This window comes from Lampetra fluviatilis, chromosome 24, assembly GCF_964198595.1.
Source record: "Lampetra fluviatilis chromosome 24, kcLamFluv1.1, whole genome shotgun sequence".
In the NCBI taxonomy this organism is placed as follows: Eukaryota; Metazoa; Chordata; class Hyperoartia; order Petromyzontiformes; family Petromyzontidae; genus Lampetra; species Lampetra fluviatilis.
Window position 1 is genome coordinate 5,945,115 of NC_136298.1, and position 17,060 is coordinate 5,962,174.

Here is a 17,060-nt window from a genome sequence, read left to right on the forward strand (position 1 = left end):
TTCAGCTCACAAGCGCAGCCACCGCATGCCCAGCCACCGCATGTCCAGGCACTTTATTCCAAAGCAGCTTCTGTTTGGCTGCATAAAGCGGCTAAATTGGCACGGTATCCGCTCCAGAAAAAGATGGGCATATGTAGTCCAGGAAAGGTTGTAGGTGAGTGCCATCGCCAGCAACTGGTACCAAGATCATCCTCTGTGGAAAAGTCCCATGAGAAATTCCACGAGGCAGGTAGTAGCACCCGCCTTCCGGCAACAATGAGAGGTGGGGAAGCGATGCTCGCTACAACGAGCAGAGGATCAGGCCGCTGAAATGGCAAGGTGACACAAGAGCGCAGGTAGTGCTCGTCACCCTAGACAATTAGTCTCTAACATCTGGGTCTGTCCTGTAACCTGCTCATGACCTTCACCTGAAAGTTCCCTACATCTGGCACAAGTATCTTTGTAATATCACTACCACTTAGCTGCTGCTATTGTGTGTGTGTGCTGTCGGGGTGAGGTGGGGTAGCACACTGCGTTACGTACCTTGGCGACCCGAGTTCGGGTCCTGCTTAGCACCACCACCGGTGACGATTATCTCACAATCAGAATCTTGATTTAGACTGGAGGAATCCGATGAGCTATAAAGCTCTTTTTCACAGAACCTGAAGTTCTGAACCTGTGCTGGGCCTCCCCGAGGTCGAACTCAGATTTAAATGAGTACCTAGTATGGTGTGTAAACATCGCCACTGGGGAGACAAAGGCGGCCGGGCGTGGCCCTGGCTACCGATCCCCTCATGTGTCATGCCGGTCTTAATAGGTGATCGCTAGCAGCACTTCCCCCAACAGTCTGTCTAGCCTATACGGGGATCTTTGTCTTTGTACTGAGGAGCAGTAGCATCGTGGTCAGTGTGCTGTGCTACGAACCCGGCGACCCGAGTTAGATTACCACTCACGGTCAATACCAGTGACGAATATCTGAACCTGTCCCGGGCGTCGCCCGGGTTATTTCCACCTCCATACCGCCCAGGATTTTCTTTGTTTCCCATGCTGACCTTATTACATGCTTACTAACAGTACTTTCCAGAACAGTCTGTGATGCTCCACGGAGCAGCTTTGTAACTATGTGTGTGCTGTATACAAGCTCTGCATTTAATAACCCTGTACATCAGATGTCAGACTTTACATGAAACGGAGATTTCACGTTCCTGAGAATGATTTAAAAGCAATTTAAACTACTCTCCCACAGGTGCACACGTGTGCCTGCATATTGCAGTGAATATAAATGTGTGTTCTGCACTGAGCAGAAATAGTGTGTAGCGGTTAGCACACTGCACTACGAAGCTGGCCACCCACGTTCAATTCCCGCTCACAGCCAACATGAGTGATGAAGAATCGAAACCGACCATGGGTCTCCCGTAGGTCGGCTAAGCCTTCAGTGAGTTCCCTGTGCGGTGTGTAAATATCGCTGGCAAACCCACTCCCGTCGTGTGCCGTGTTATCCTTCATAGGTGCTCGCCAAGTGCACTTGCCCCAATAGTCTGTTCAGGCTACAGAGGTTGGGGGGGGGGTAATCTTTGTTTTTGCTTTTGTTATTGCTTTTCGTGCAATTTACTGTTTGAAAAACGTTTCCGCATGTAGGAAAATAAAATTAATCACCAACAGCAGTGTATGATAAGCATTTCCAATTAAGAGAGCTATAGAATCCATTCTTAATTAAATCTCATGACCTTTCTAAGAACTGTGTTTCAAAGTATAATTTATTCTGTTGTGGAGTATTAATGGATCACATACAGAATGGCAGTAAATTACTTAAATTAAATGAATGATTCAAATGCCTATACGTTGATCTGTAGGTGTAAGAAATATGAACTGTACGTGGCTTTGTGGCACTCATGTTTCAAACAGAATACCCCAAGCTCTTTTTAATGGGGAATTAATATCTCAAAAATATAAACCATCTGACCCCAGGTGTTCCTCTTTCTGTCTCCAAGCATGCACCCCTCCATGCATCTTTATACATTGCATTTGTTTTGTTTATCTTTCAGAGATGGCATATTGCCTATTACAAAAGTAAAGTGCCCTTGGCTAGGTCATGTTGCTCCATGGGATGACAGCCGGAGGCTCAAGACGAATGACAGGGGCAGCCAATTGAGAGAACACACGGGACAGGACATGCATCGTCATTATTTATTCTTACTCGCTTATCCAGGAAAGCCACAATGAATCGTAGACTCTTTTGCAGCCGGGACAAACAATTGCCCAAGCTCTGCAGTTCTCTACAGCCAGTTAACGATGAATGTTTACACGTGTGGGAGGAACCTGGAGCACCCGGTGGAAACCCACGCGCGCGAGGGGGCAACACTCTATCCCCGTACAGATGGAATACAGATGGCGATTAATCCACTTGATGCAATGCCAGCTCCTGACGAGCCAGGGGTATTGCACCGCCTTGACGTTCACAGGAAGGGAGATTCACAACGTTTGTGCGATCCACAAACCCTCGCATCCATGGTGCTGGATTACATATGTGTGTGCCACTACCATAGAGATGGAGTGAAACAATCAGCTCCTCTGTAGGTGCTCGATGGATTTTGGCTTGGGGAGGGCTTCGTCCAGCAGTGGACAGATGACGACTGATAATGATGATGATGATGATAAAAAAAACATTTTATAAGATACGTTTTCAACAAAAATACTACCTTGAGCTGGCTTCTGATGTTCACTAACAAACGTTTCCATCACATTTTTCCATCTGTATTGACATATGATTAAATGTAATATTCATGTTGATTAATTGATTAAATGCTTTACGGTCCAACTCAGGTACCCCTTGCTTCCTGATTTATCAGGCTTGGTATTTCCCCAAATCAATACTTTCCCTTCCCGCAGATTTTACCTCCAAGGAATAAAGTCTAAAATAAAAGAAATAAGGTCGCAACAGACTGAGGATTTTACGAGGTTATCATGTTAACGCACTGTGAGAATAAGTGCGATGAGGCACTCACAGGCAAGGAAAGAACTGATCTATTATTGCACCTTAATTTTATTTATTCACTCGATATTAAAAGTTGCATTGTCGCGATCAATATCTTTTTTTCGAAGCTTGAAAACAAGGGCCTGGTGATACATGTTTTGTTCAACATCATAGAGGTTGTTAAACAGCATCATAAAAATTAACACGCTCATAAACAATAAGTATATTACTTTAAATATTAAGGCGGTGCGTGTAATTCCAATGATTTAAAATATGCAGTTGATCTCAAGAGGTTCTTGTTTTGCTGAAAGTATTATTTAGTCATAACAGTGATACACGTTTAGATCGTTGTCATGCCGTTGTTGGCAAAGACCTCCCGATGTAACGCTGGGCAGCATAGGTTGATAAATGGAAGAGTGCAGGGCCGTTTCAGATATCACTCATCACCAGCGTAAGCCATGGCCAGGAATCTAACTCAGGTTACTAGGTTTACAGCACGGTGCACTAGACACTGCGCCACCACTCTCCCAACAGCTCTAGCATATAAATACAGGGTGCTTGAAAAAAAATTAACATTTATATGGGACTATCGTTTTTAATGGAAAAAGAACGGATAGACTGTAGCATGATAACAAATGTATTTTCGAATCTAGTTTTAACAAATGTATGTTAAAAAAAATCAACGCACGCCTGGAATGTTCTTCAGGTGGTCTCCAGAGCCCCGAGGCACATTTCTTGCGGTATTGTTTCAAATTCTCAGAAGTGTTAACATTTATTTGAAGCACCCTGTAAATATAAAAAAAAATTCCAGCGCACGGAATGTTCCTCTTAGCGTGTGCAATAACACCTGCGATTACCCCGCGCCTCTGGTGTTCGGAAACATTGGTTAATTGCCCACACAGGAGGCACGCCGCCTGCCACGGGGCACCCTTGAATCGTCGGTGACTTCCGCCACAGGATTTGTAATGATGGTGAGAAGCCGGCAGAGTCGCACTCCCGGCGCCGCGCATTCGTACGATTCCCAGCGACATGCGCCAGCTCTTCCATCTGTTTTCTATTCCGCTATTTCACTGACGCCAAGCCTTTTTCTTAATAGCCAAGCAATTTGCCTTTAATGGGCTTTGCCTAATGTGCCAGGGCTAAAACACCAGCGAAAATCAAACGATGTGCCTTTGCACGGTCACTTTATTGATATTGTACGAATACTGGATAATGCAATTAATAATGATGAAGACAGTGTTTCCATGTGTCTGATCCACGTAATTACATTCACCCTCAATGTGTCATTTAAAATTGTCATTACTCTTCCACAGCCTCACGGGGTCTTAGCCACATTAAGGATTTCAATCAATATGGACTTATCAGATGCCTTGCAGGGTTTGCTTTGAGGACAAGTTGACAAGTACGTGGACCGGCAGGACATGCCATCATCTAAGACCGTGGACAATTCCAAAGATGAATTACAATCAAGAGCACTGACCGGCGCTCAACATGAATTCATACATTTTCATATTCGCAAAAGAGTGATTCTAGTCTAACAACTGAGGTTGTATCGCTACAAAAGATACACATATATATGAGTGGTGGCAAAGTGGTTAGCGTACTGTGCTGTGAAGGTGCCAAACTTGAGTTTGATTCTTGGTCACCGCTAACATCATGGACGAGTGAAATCTCAAACGTCCGTGGGCCCTCGCCCTCCCTATCCTTGACCAACCCGTGCTGACCAGCATGGCGAAGTTAGGCCAAGCAAACTGCCACAACCCACGCGGCATAAGGAGACGCTCATTCAGAACCGGATCGACAAAGAAAAGTGGTCACAATTGAACTATGTTCTGCTTATGCCAGATTTGTTATATGCTTGGAGAGGGTTTGGTGTGCGAGCATTGCGACCTTATCCACGGGATGAACCAATTAAATCGTATTAATCTCATGCACAATTGTGGCAAGTGATAAATAGAGTATAAAGGATTTATAAAATCCCAACAAACCTAGCAATGACGTGGCGTGCCGTTTGAATTGACCAGTTGACAGCTGTGCTCGACAATTACTTTTCATTTTTAGATCATTGCTTTGAAATATACTTTTACACTTAATATAACCTCGCCTGAATGACTCATTCTTATATAAGGTTGCACCAAAAGTTTTAAACGATGAAATAATAAAATAACTATCACAATCTTAATATGACACTCTTACATCCACGTTTAAATGCAGTGCGCTTGAGCCATTTTCCACTGCTATCCTTTGTAATTTTCATAAAGTTACATTGTGCGTAAGAAGGGTAAATTATTAAATACATTGACAAAAATTTTTTATTTGCAATATATCTAGAAACTGAAACCTAATGATCCACTTTATTGCATTACAGTACGATGATAAAAGGAAAATTACAACAATCAGCACAATAAAAACAAGGTATTCTTAACACAATTATCATTGGAACTTGTCCGTAAGTTGTCGAAAGCCGCAAATACGTCATTAGATGGGAGAAATATTGTTCATACAAAGATAAGAGATCCAGCTACCATAACCATTCACATTCTTCCGTGGGGTAAAGGTTACCACTCTGGACCTGCAATCGAGAGGTCACTGGTTCACTCTCCTGGCGCAGCACTTGAAACAATCCTAAAGTTTCTTCTAAGTCCGCTTCCGCCTCTGGCCACCCGGCAGTATAAATGGGTACAGCACAGCAGAGGTCGCAATCGGGTACCCGATACCCGTACCCTACCCAAAACCCGGCTACCCGTTTGCGAAACTGGTGCGGCCGGGTACGGGTACGGGTAGACCGTGAGTCACTGGTGAGTAACCGTTTGTCACTCATTTCCCAACGTCTTGTCTCTTCTCACAATTCAAGTTCCTAGAATCAACCCACCCGCGCCTGCAACATGGCTTCATCCCAGAGGTCGCAATCAGGTACCCGATACCCGTACCCTACCCGTACCCGGCCGGGTACGGGTACCCGTTTGCGACCCTGGTGCGGCCGGGTACGGGTACGGGTAAGGAATCAAAACCTGTTTGCGACCTCTGCGGCACAGTCAATCAATTGGCAGGTCGTGTGTGTGGTGGGGGTAATTTACGGGTTCTCCCACCTCTTTCAAGATGTTTGGTCCGCGTGTAAGAGTAGGGCAAAAACACCATCCAGAGGCGCTCTCTAAAAGCTCCCTTTAGTGCAGGCCTCTCCACCGGCAGCGGATCGAGAAAACATTTGCAGGGCTGCACCTTTACAAGACGTGAGTAGGGCTGCGTGGTTTGTGAATCTAGCATGCCAAACAAACACACACGGCTAAAATAAAAGGTGCTTTTCATGACCTTTGACATTTTCCAGCTGGCCAAAGAGCGAGTCAAAAGAACCTTGCTTTAGCAAACACGGAGGATGGAATCAGGATATAAACATAGGCAACGCACATCACAACACCCCAGAGCTTACCCTTCAATGCTTCCGTGCCTAGACATACAAATTGCTGACTGGCGGAGAAACGGAACCAAAACTGCAGCACGGAACGAATGTCAGCGAACAGACAGCACACGTGTGTTCAGCCGACCAAACAGTCCCTCTGAAACAGCATTTCATAAATAAACAAAGGCACATCTCTCAGCGGCATCACATTAAGCAGCATCGGCAATAATGCACTAGATAAACAAGCTGACAAGCCAAAGCAGTGGGGGAGCCTTCATTTTATTCGGTCTGGGTTCTTCAAATGACGGGCCTACACGCGAGCCACACGTGGCCTGAGAAGGCTCTTGGGAGTGACGCGCCTGCGGCCCAACGAGAGCTATGGCTTGCTGAGACAACGATATTCGGATTAGTGAGATGAAAGAGAGATAAGCCAGAGATATATATGAGAGACTTGGAGGCCACAGGTACAACTGAACGAGATTAAAGTGAGAAATAAACAAAATAAAGGGATGAGAGATGTGTGGTCATGCACGTGTACGAACGGTATGACGTCACAAAGTCATGTGATGTGATAGAAAAGTCACGTGATGCCATAACGTCCGTGCATGTGACACGTAACATCACGTGGCCTTGCCAGCGCCCGTTATTTTTATTATGTGGTCCAACGGCACAGATAGTTATGGCATTCCTAGGCTGCATATGAAAACAGCGGAACCCGCACATAACAGCACTGCAAAACAGTGCAAGCATATCCTTACAAGGAGCGTCAACCGTACAGAGAAATGCGCACGCAGAAACGCGTAAAATGAAGGCTGCTTTAGGGGGGAAGATGACAGTGGTTTTTGAACAAGTCCTGTGAAAAAAAAATCTTTCCCGCAGCCGTTCTCCGGCAAATGGCAAGCACTGCTGTGGGATTCGATTCGGATTCTTCATCTCGTGACGTGATGTCGATAGCACAATTAATTAGAATACGGAAGCAAAAAAAGAGACGGCGAAAACACGAAGCCACATGGACGCACAAACAAATGGACGACAACACAACATGCGTGTTACACGCGAGCGGTGGCCAATTATGTGGTATAAGGCGGCACACGAAACGAAACTAAACATTGTATTTTACCAGATAAAGCCCACCGAGCTATAATAGTTATTTTTCAGAAGTGATCTGGCCATAAATAATGGTTCAACAAAGCGGCTTACCACGTGGAAATGTATTTCAGGCAAATACTCTAAACGCATGTTGTTGATTCTCAATGTGGAGGGAAAGACCTCCGGATCCGAAGAAAAATACACGAGGCAACAGGGAGACTACAAATATACAGACACAGGCGCGGTTCTTCCACCAGGGGAGTTGTGGCGCCGGCCCACCAAGCAGCTAAAGATGAGAAATTATTTTTCAAAAAAAAAAATTCTATAAATTGTTACGTTGTGTTTTCATTAAAAATATATATGATGATTCTTTCAAAGTGAATTGCCTAATGAAGATAACATTTGAAGTTCTTCACAAATCTGGCTGTCGCCTGATGAAGCTAGTTGTAACTATTGGTGAAACGTCGTACTCGGATTGTAATGTTGTGGCTTTGCTCTCCAACACACCGGTGTGCTGTACCAGTAACAAATTGGCACGTTCTGTTTACGTGACAAACCTTACTAATTGGCTGTGTCGGGTGGTGGCAGATTTAACGACACATTTATATATTTACGTGATCTAACCCCAAAAAAACTGTATTATGGATGATATTGGTCGCGAAAGCCTACTACGTATTAAACAGATATTTTAAATTGTTCATATTAGAAACCGCTGTAACACCACAGTCTGATTTGTGCCTCAGGGAGATCTCGGCTGTGAAGGCATCCGAGTGAGAGATTTCCCTTCGTTCATTGCGATTAGCTTCGCATTTTAGCCATATTGTTTGAAAAGGGCACCACAATGCGAGACCGCACTGTGCAAATATAGCAGCTCACGGCCAACACGCTCTAGGAGGAAACAAGTGATGTTACAATTGCCACAGATAACGGTGAGACAAACAGTGGCCACACAACAAAACAAGCTGGAGTGAAAAGTGAAGAAGATAGTAGGGCCTGTGCACATTGTGTAGGGGTGTCAGGGGAAGGATCCCCACCAATAGGAGGGTTAGTGGGACGGTGACAGGATAAGGGGGAGGGGTAAGCGAGGAGATATAAGGGGAGAATGGGCGGGAAGAGGGGAGTTTTGGCGGGAACGAGATTGGGACGGCTGGGGACAGGTGTGGATGGGAGAAAAGGATTAAAAGACGAACCCCCCGCAACCTTGTGTCGGCTTTCGTTTACAATTGTATTAATGTCGCCAGTGAATACAAATCAAAACTTTTTGTGTAGGTGGGTGTACGACGGTATGTGGCGGTTATTGTACAGTTATGCGGTGTCTTGGTTGCCTTGGCGAATTTGTTGAGTCGTGTCAGCTGATCTTTAATTGCTCTTTAGGCTTTCGGCAGTGTCAAAGGGGTTGCGTAGTGTGGACTTGAGGGTCATTGGGACAACATTTAGGTGCTTTGTTGTTTTCTTTCGTATTGATTAGAAATGCCTACCGTTAGTAGATAAGACAGTGATATCATTTTCACGGGAAGGCCAATAACATGACGAGGTTTTTCTTAATTAGAACGCCATCTTTTCAGAGGTCACTCACAACAGCCCCGCCTAGTGGCAACGCCACGAGCCGCCACTGTTCTCGTGTTGTAATGCAAGTGCACTAATTGGGGTGGTGCACATCATGGCATAACTCTCCTTTAAAAGCATTTGTGGAAGCATGTTATGGACATTCTTGCCCAAAACATTGCACGTGTTTTTTTTTTGCGGAGCTGAGTGATGCATTTCCTATCGATAGGTCGTTTTGCAGGTTTGACTGAAAACAGGTGAATCGTCCACGGATGGACAGATGGACGGGTGAATGGATGGACTGACCAACAGATGTAAAGACGAATGGAAGAACAGATGGACAGAGGGACATAATACACATTCCTGCGGAGGGAGCTGGTCGGAACGTTGGGTTGCTCGGTCAATGGCCAGGGTCAACGGCGGCGTGGTGTATTCCGCAAATATGCCCGACTGTGAGGGCGGGCACAAGCCGGCGTGAGTAGGTTAAACGTTGAATTTTATAAGGGCACCACGGGGTGACCAGCCCCTCCCCACCCAGCCCCACCCCTCCCACCCCCATCCTCCCCACCCAGCCCCTCCCCGCCCTCCCCACCCAGCCCCTCCCCATCCTCCCCTCCCTCCCTCCCCATCCAGCCCCTGTCCACCCTCCCCTCCCCACCCAGTTCCTCCCTCCCCACCCAGCCTCTCCCTGCACGACGGACACAATAATCCCTGTGGGCTGGTGTAACCAGGAGGTTCCTACCAGTGATATCCAAGCCATAGCGATAGGTAACCCATACCACTATTTGTCACTTGTGACGTGATGGAAGCATTTTTTGCTGTCAATGATTGGCTTCCTTAAAAAAAAACTTTCTGTAACACAGCGGGGTACATATTATGTACTTGGATCCCCACAGAGTTAACTTTCAGTGTATGCGTTAAATTTAAGCATCAGATGTGCTAAACTGAACAAAATAAAGTTACAATGTATTTTTCGAAAAGGATAATGGTTACGTTGCCTTGCGATATTGTCTGAGAACATCTACACATTTTCAAGAAAACATACGCTCTTTCCTTGTCAACACAAAGCCCGTTATAGAGTATTTTAATTATTCTGTAACACACACTGCACACCAAACAATTAGATGATATCACCAGTGGCCTTGACCAATTCGCTGCTGGATGAAGGCATGGCGATTCACACTTTACTTCCGTCACTGGTAATGCAAGCTGGGTGTAAACTCTGTACTATGAACAGCTACGACCACCAACAAGAAGTAAGCCCTACTTTAAAACACAATAAAAACACATTCTTGGTTCTTTCGATGAAGTCACGTAGATAGAGAAATATAAATAAATTAATGAATTAAAATGAAAAATTAATTAAAATAAAAGCTTTATTTTTTCATAATTTTTTTATGATTTGATTTTATATCTATGTAACTTTACCGAAAGAACCCAGAATATGAATTACTGCAGTCACGAAAGTGTTAAAATAAAAACATGTTAACTCCTTACCATAAACTGAACAGCCACCTTAGGATAACGCTTCAGACGTATTCATATTTCATAAAATGTTGCTACCGCTATGAAAGAGACTATTCGTAAAGCAGGCGGTAGTTTTGTGTATATATAATTTAATTCTAACACTATTTTTATACGGGTAAATGTTATCCTTTCTGGAATCCAAACACGTGATGCTGCCCTGTGTCTTGTGAATGCATCACAGTTGATCCACACAACTCATTCAGGTGCCGTCTTATTATCTGCGTTCGGACCATCAAGCCGGAGTCTAAAACTCTGCTGTAAAGGTTCAGCGCTTAAATCATTTGTCCCGCATTCATGTGCATTTTATGTTTTTCACTTACCACATTTGTCACGAACAATGACGCAAAACAGAAAAAAGACGTACACAATCGACGGACGTTTCGAGGGAAGACAAAACGTTTCGTTGGCAGAGAGAGAGAGAGAGAGGGAATACTGATTCATACTTTGCCCTCTTTCAGCCTCTCTATAATCTAAAGAAGGGTACATTACCTTAAATACAAGCCGATTGTACATTGTAATCTTACAAGGCAGCGCTGGTGATGAATGTGTTGAGTATATTTTCACTGCTTCTGCATCACTGCCAAAGCAGTCCCTGAGTAAAATAGAAAAAATAAAACATTGGCGTTTTCCAAACTGGTCACACCAGGATATATTTGGCCAGGTTAATACCCTTGTGGATGAATTGATGGATGTATTGGATTGGTGGCTTGTTGATGGATGGATGGACGGACGGATTGTTTGCATCGGGAGACTGTGAGAAATGGCAACAGCTTGGAGTGGCCTTTATCCAGCAGTTGATATATCATAGCCGATGATGATTATCTTGCAGAAGCCGCCAAAATGCATCAGATTGGCAATTTTCCCCATTGGTGTGAGAGACAGCAAATTCCCCCCCCCACCCCCCCCCCCCAAAAAAAATACATGTAAAGGAGCATTTACCAGCGCCGGAATTTCAGCCTATCCATTCATCTTGGAATCTATCTTCATCTTTCATCAATGTCTACGACAACGGTTGCAGTTCCTATGAAATTCACTGGTGAATTCCTCATTCCATATGGAGGACTCGGTAAAGCAGACTGACTAGTTCGCCATGGTGGCGAGATGCTAACTGCCTCGCCTGGTATGCAGGAGGTTGTGGGTTTGATCCCGACCCTGACGCCGGTATATTTGGAGTTTGCATGTTCTCCCCGTGGTCGCGTGATCTTTCCCTCCACATTTAGAAACAACGTGCGTTTAGAATTTTTGGCTACTATACGTTTTCACATGATAAGCCACATCGTTGAGCTATCATTTTTAGCCAGGTCACTTAAAAAAAATCTACATAGCTCAGTGGAGGGGCCTTGCCTGGTAAAAAAAAGGTTAATAGTAAAAAAAAATCTCACCCACACTATGTTCGTTGCAGATCACTATACTTATCTTTCTGCTTCTTCCCTCGCACACCTCCACTTCGGAATTCCCTGCCATCGTTTATTTTCCAAATCTCTTCGAAGCTCATTGCAAGTCATGTACAGACTCAAATGCTGCAACTCCGATCGTAACGGTTGTTGCTGGCTGCTTGGCATTTCGAGAATTTGGGCAGAGATTAATAAAACGAAGACTTCACCACTCATGGAAAGTAATGCAATAAACGCGTGGAAAAATATACATTTCACGCGTGTAAAACGCCGACATACACGAGGGTTTACCAATTAAAGAGCCGAGAAGCTGCTTCTGGCCGCGGCAGAAAGAAAGCTGCAATGTGCCAAGTGTCTGCAGTGAAACCGGGACACTCGGAAGGTGACAAGGCGTGGCACTCAGTTAGAGCATCGACGGAATTCACAGGTGGAGATACAGGCGGAATAAACGATAGCTCATTTCTCCAGTGGTAATTTTCTCCGAGGATTACAGCGGGGGAACGCTGTAAATGTGCTGTTTCGTTTACATGGAAATTTAAATTAAAAGCCGCCTTGGGGGATTTTTTGTAATCACGGATTTGAGCACCAAATGCCACATTGTGCCGATAGCCACTTTCTTTTTAGAAGGCTTTGCCTCGGCAACTGTGATCATAATAATACACAACAGCAATAATCGTCATCCACACGCCCGTGGGGCTCTTTTGTAACCTGCCGGGCATCCTCACCTGAAAACCATCTCGTCCAGGTTATGCAGCTTAAATATAACCTTGACCACACTCTTGCCAACACATTTAGCAGCCCATAGTGGGGCATTAAATTACATACTTCCAAGATTTAGGCCATGTTGAAGAATAATTGTCGGTGGTCGTAATAGCAATCACACATGCCCTGCTGCTGAATAGTTCCCCATATAGAAATCCTGCCTCCAGGCAAGGGTAGCAGCCCGATTGCCGGACGCACATTAAACCTGGTTAATGTCAGTGGTGGGTGGTTGTGTACCATTATTAGGTGCTCGCTAACGACACTTGTCCCAACAGCTTGGTAAGGCTATACGGGGATCTTTGTCTTTGTACCATTATTACAATAAGGCTCTTAGCATCTTAGTGGTACATTTATAAAAACGAACCAATGAATCCCATATTTATTCTTTTTTGGCTTCTTCATCTGAAAATTAATGCTGACAAAGTAAGCGCCGGTGCAGTGATCAGGCATTTTAGCTTCGTGTAAGCCGATATGACAGCCTTTTGAAATTAATGTGTGCACATATATTTTTAAAATTTAATCTAATGGAAATTAATGCATGCACATAAAACGTATGATTTTCCCCACCTGCACTATTATTCAGTTCTGATGGGGTTTTGTTGTTTGTAATTTAATGGCATGAACGTGTTCTTGTGCGTATGGCGACCGAAGTTTTAATTCCCGGCCATGGGTGACATCCATGGCAAGTGAAACCTGAAATGATGCCACGCATCCTGTAGGATCAACTCAACATTAGGCGGGCAACTGATACGATGTGAAGCTGCGTAAAAAAGCATCACTGCAGAGACAAAGATGGCCTGGAATGGTACTCGTCAAATCTTCATTTCGCGCACCCGTTTCGACCTTAATAGGTGCTCGAAGCAGCACTCATCCCAACAGTCTATAACGGATACAAGGTTGATTAAAAAAAAGAGGCAGAAGCTTTTTTTGTTTTACCCCGAGGACCTCCCTTAGGTTTGCCATTTCTTGGGGGGTTAGGGGAGATAGTGGGTCGGGGGGGGGGGTAAATGCATCCCCCCGCCTCCCCCCCAACCGGAAAAAAAATACTTTTAGTTGACAATGCCAGAGTTGAGCCTTGTGAGCGCACAAATGGGATGCGGGGTTGAGGCTGGCTGCGTGGTGACCAGCGGATGGAAGCGCAGAGACGGATTTTTGAATCTCCCGACTCGGAGCTTTGAGCGTGACGCCCTCTAATGCTTTTGGGGGGGGGGGGGTGGGGGAGGGGTTCTTCAGGCTCGCCGGTTTCTTCCCATCAAGAAGGAAAAAAAATCACCGTTAATGGAATCCCCAATGTAGCAGCACCCTCATGAAAAACACAGCGAGGCTTCACAAGATGAAATGCATTCCTATTATCATTACCATTTCAAAGTGCACGTAATACGTTCAGGCAAAATGACGTGTTGTGTTTTATTATTATTTCCAGTTATTTGTCCGTCTCTTATTGGATAAAGGCTTCCCCACAGCGCGTCGGTCATGGGGATCGTTTGACCATATTTCACCACGTTGATTGGTGCGGAACTGTGAAAGTATTTTTTATTTTATCCCTCCTCCAACCATCCCCCTACAATCCTGCCAATTGAAATTTGACAAATCGCACGCCGACAACATTGGGAGAGCTCGAGAGATGGTTAGGCTGCTTTTGTGAGATTTGCAGTGAATTGGGCTCAATCAGTAACCATAAATAAGTGAGATTGATAGCTTTGAAATCTGATATTGGCTCGCTCAGCCACACACACGCACACAAAATAGGCGCCTGGTAAGAAGGTACTAGCTGAAAGCAATTTTCCCCAATCTTTAATGCGACACCTTGACAGTGGGGTAGGTGATTCATGCAGAGCCCACGTGCATCTGCAGTAAGCAGGCGATCGCTAACAGCACTCCGCCTCGATGGCTCCCCACGATGTTTTTATTTAGATTTGACCCCTCCATGTTGTTTGGCACGGCGTCCCGACGTTTCATCCCAGGCGCTGGGAGATTCTCGAGGAGCTCAATTCCTTCCGGCGCATGGAGCAAAACGTCGGGCATCACACCGAGCAACGACAATGCACAGTAATGTTTGTATTGTACGTTGAACTTCTTTCGCACCCTACATAGCCAACCGCGTTAATCGGAGGTGCGGGGGAAGCCGAAAATAAGTCGGAGAGAAGCACACTGCGACCGTGAAATACCGACGCTGCAGCATTACTTTGCGTGAATCCTAATACTGTACAGCGTTCTGGGAGTGGAGTTTGAGTGTCGTTAAGAATTCATCTTTGTACCTGAAACTCCCACCGTGCCGGGCTATAAGGTGGTCAATGAACAGAAACAGGAGGCAACGTGGCCTCCGACCCATCAGGTCAGGGGTTCGTGAGTGTAACCCCTCGTAAACGTCGCCTTTCCCCAGCTACTCTGGTTTTTCACATACATTCAACGTAGTTGTTAAAGAAGCGACCAAGCATCCCGACGTGGAGTACTACAATAACGTACAGCCCTTTGTCATTCCACTGCTGGATGAATGCCTCCATGCACCGTGTTGGACATTGCAGTTGTTGGACCATACTTTACCACGCTTTACAATGGAGTGTTTCTTAAAGGGGGGGGCCAATGAGCAATTCAGATATCACTCGCCACTGACCAGGATTTGAAACGATTTAAACAAACTTTTTTTTATTTTACCTGGTAGGGCCCACTGAGCTTTATGGCTCTTTTTCAGAAGCGATCTGGCCACACATGATAGCTCAACGATGTGGCTTATTACGTGGAAATGTATTGCAGCCAAATTCTCTAAATGCATGTTTGTAAACGTAGAGGGGAAACCCGGAGGACCTGGAGAAAAATCCCTGCGATCACGGGGAGAACATGCAAACTCCAAATATGCAGGCATCAGGGTCGGGATCGAACCCACGACCTCCTTGCATACCAGGCGAGATAGTTTACATATCGCCACCATGGCACTCTGGTTACCGGGTTGATGATTGATGTCACAGTGTGCAAGCCATTGTGCTAACCCTCCACCCCCCCTCCTCCCCCGTCATCTCCAACCGAATGTGGCAACGTCTTGAAAATATGTTCTGAGACTTGTTCCTGGACACTCATGGCACAGTGCTCATCCTTCGGATAAACCGCTATCTGCAAGGGAATGTGGAATTTCCACCACTATCTCAGGACCACCGACAGAAGCAACACTCCGTCGCTCATTTCCAGCATTATACAAAAACACACCTTTACAGGAAGCAAAACAACAGAATCAAATCATCGCAGCCAAGACTTAATCTCTCCCGGCTTTCTCAGCGTACACGACCTGGAATATATCTTTCCGCATCTGGCACGCCACATCCACCGTCACACTCGCCGTGCCTACCTAACTCCAATCGAGCGACCCCGGAAAATATTTAGTGAGAAACAACTCTGTGGCATGACCTTGTTTAAAGCGGGGGGTGGGGTGGAGGGGGGGAGATACAGAAACACAAGCGATGCTAATGAATCTTTAAACAAAACGGAATTAACCATGCGAACTGCTTTTTGTCTATCGTGCATTCTGCTCCCGCTGCCAGCCCCGGTGTGTATGTAAAGTGCATGATGGCCATCGATTATTTGTTCTCATTCGAGCATTTTGTTGAGCACCCTCCAACTATTACCGACAGTGTGTAGGTCATTATTCACTTCCATCGTCACTTGGAAGGGCCACTGAGCCTTCAGTCGAGAGGGGAGGCAGCGGTGTCAGCCCCCTCCACCCCCCTGGACTCCTCGATGGGGCGCATCACCAACAAGCACATGGAAGAGGCTCTCCCTTGCCTCGTTATTATCGCACGGTGGATTCACGACGCCGGGTGTTGTTATTATGCCCCCGCACATGGGATATGCAACAATAATCGCTCACATTTGCGAGGCGGCGCATTTTCATCCGGAGATGCCAACGACGCGTACGCGTTGCGTTGCGAAGTTCGTACAATTATATGTGTACATGATAATAATGATGACACAAAATAAGCTTCCGTGTATCTCCTTACCGCCGGTAGCCCTGCAGCGAGGAGGGCCAGGACATGCGCGACTTGTGCAGCCCTGGTCGATTGCACGTGTCCATGGCGTCGGCGCGCTCCATGCCGTAGCTTCGCTGGGACATTGCGTCCGTGTCGGACAGCACGCGGCGCTGGATCTTGATGTGGGTGCGTGGCTGACGCCACAGGTGCTTGGGCGCCTTGGGTGAGTCCAGGTCCCGGGAGGGCGTGATGATCGTGGGACAGACGCCCATCATTTTGGTCTCCATTTGGCGACGGCTCGGTCAAGTTCCCCCACTTTCCCCTTCGCACCCAAAAAAAAAAGAAAACCTTCTCGTCTCCCCCCCACCTCGAGTGGAGCGCATGGACGTCCGCGCGATCGTAGCGAAGGTTCCGCCGCTTCTGCGGAGCAGCCT

General features: G+C 45.9%; 1 protein-coding gene across 1 annotated transcript in view; it reads right to left on the bottom strand.

Moving 5' to 3' along the window:
• LOC144941094 (3',5'-cyclic-AMP phosphodiesterase 4C-like) overlaps positions 1-16,928 on the bottom strand; it is a 294,498-nt gene extending 277,570 nt beyond the window's left edge. The window contains exon 1 of the mRNA XM_078867573.1: positions 16,657-16,928. Within this exon, the coding sequence (XP_078723699.1) occupies positions 16,657-16,913 (257 nt within the window). The 5' untranslated portion in view covers positions 16,914-16,928. The remainder of the gene's footprint in view (positions 1-16,656) is intronic.
• Positions 16,929-17,060: the final 132 nt, after the last annotated feature.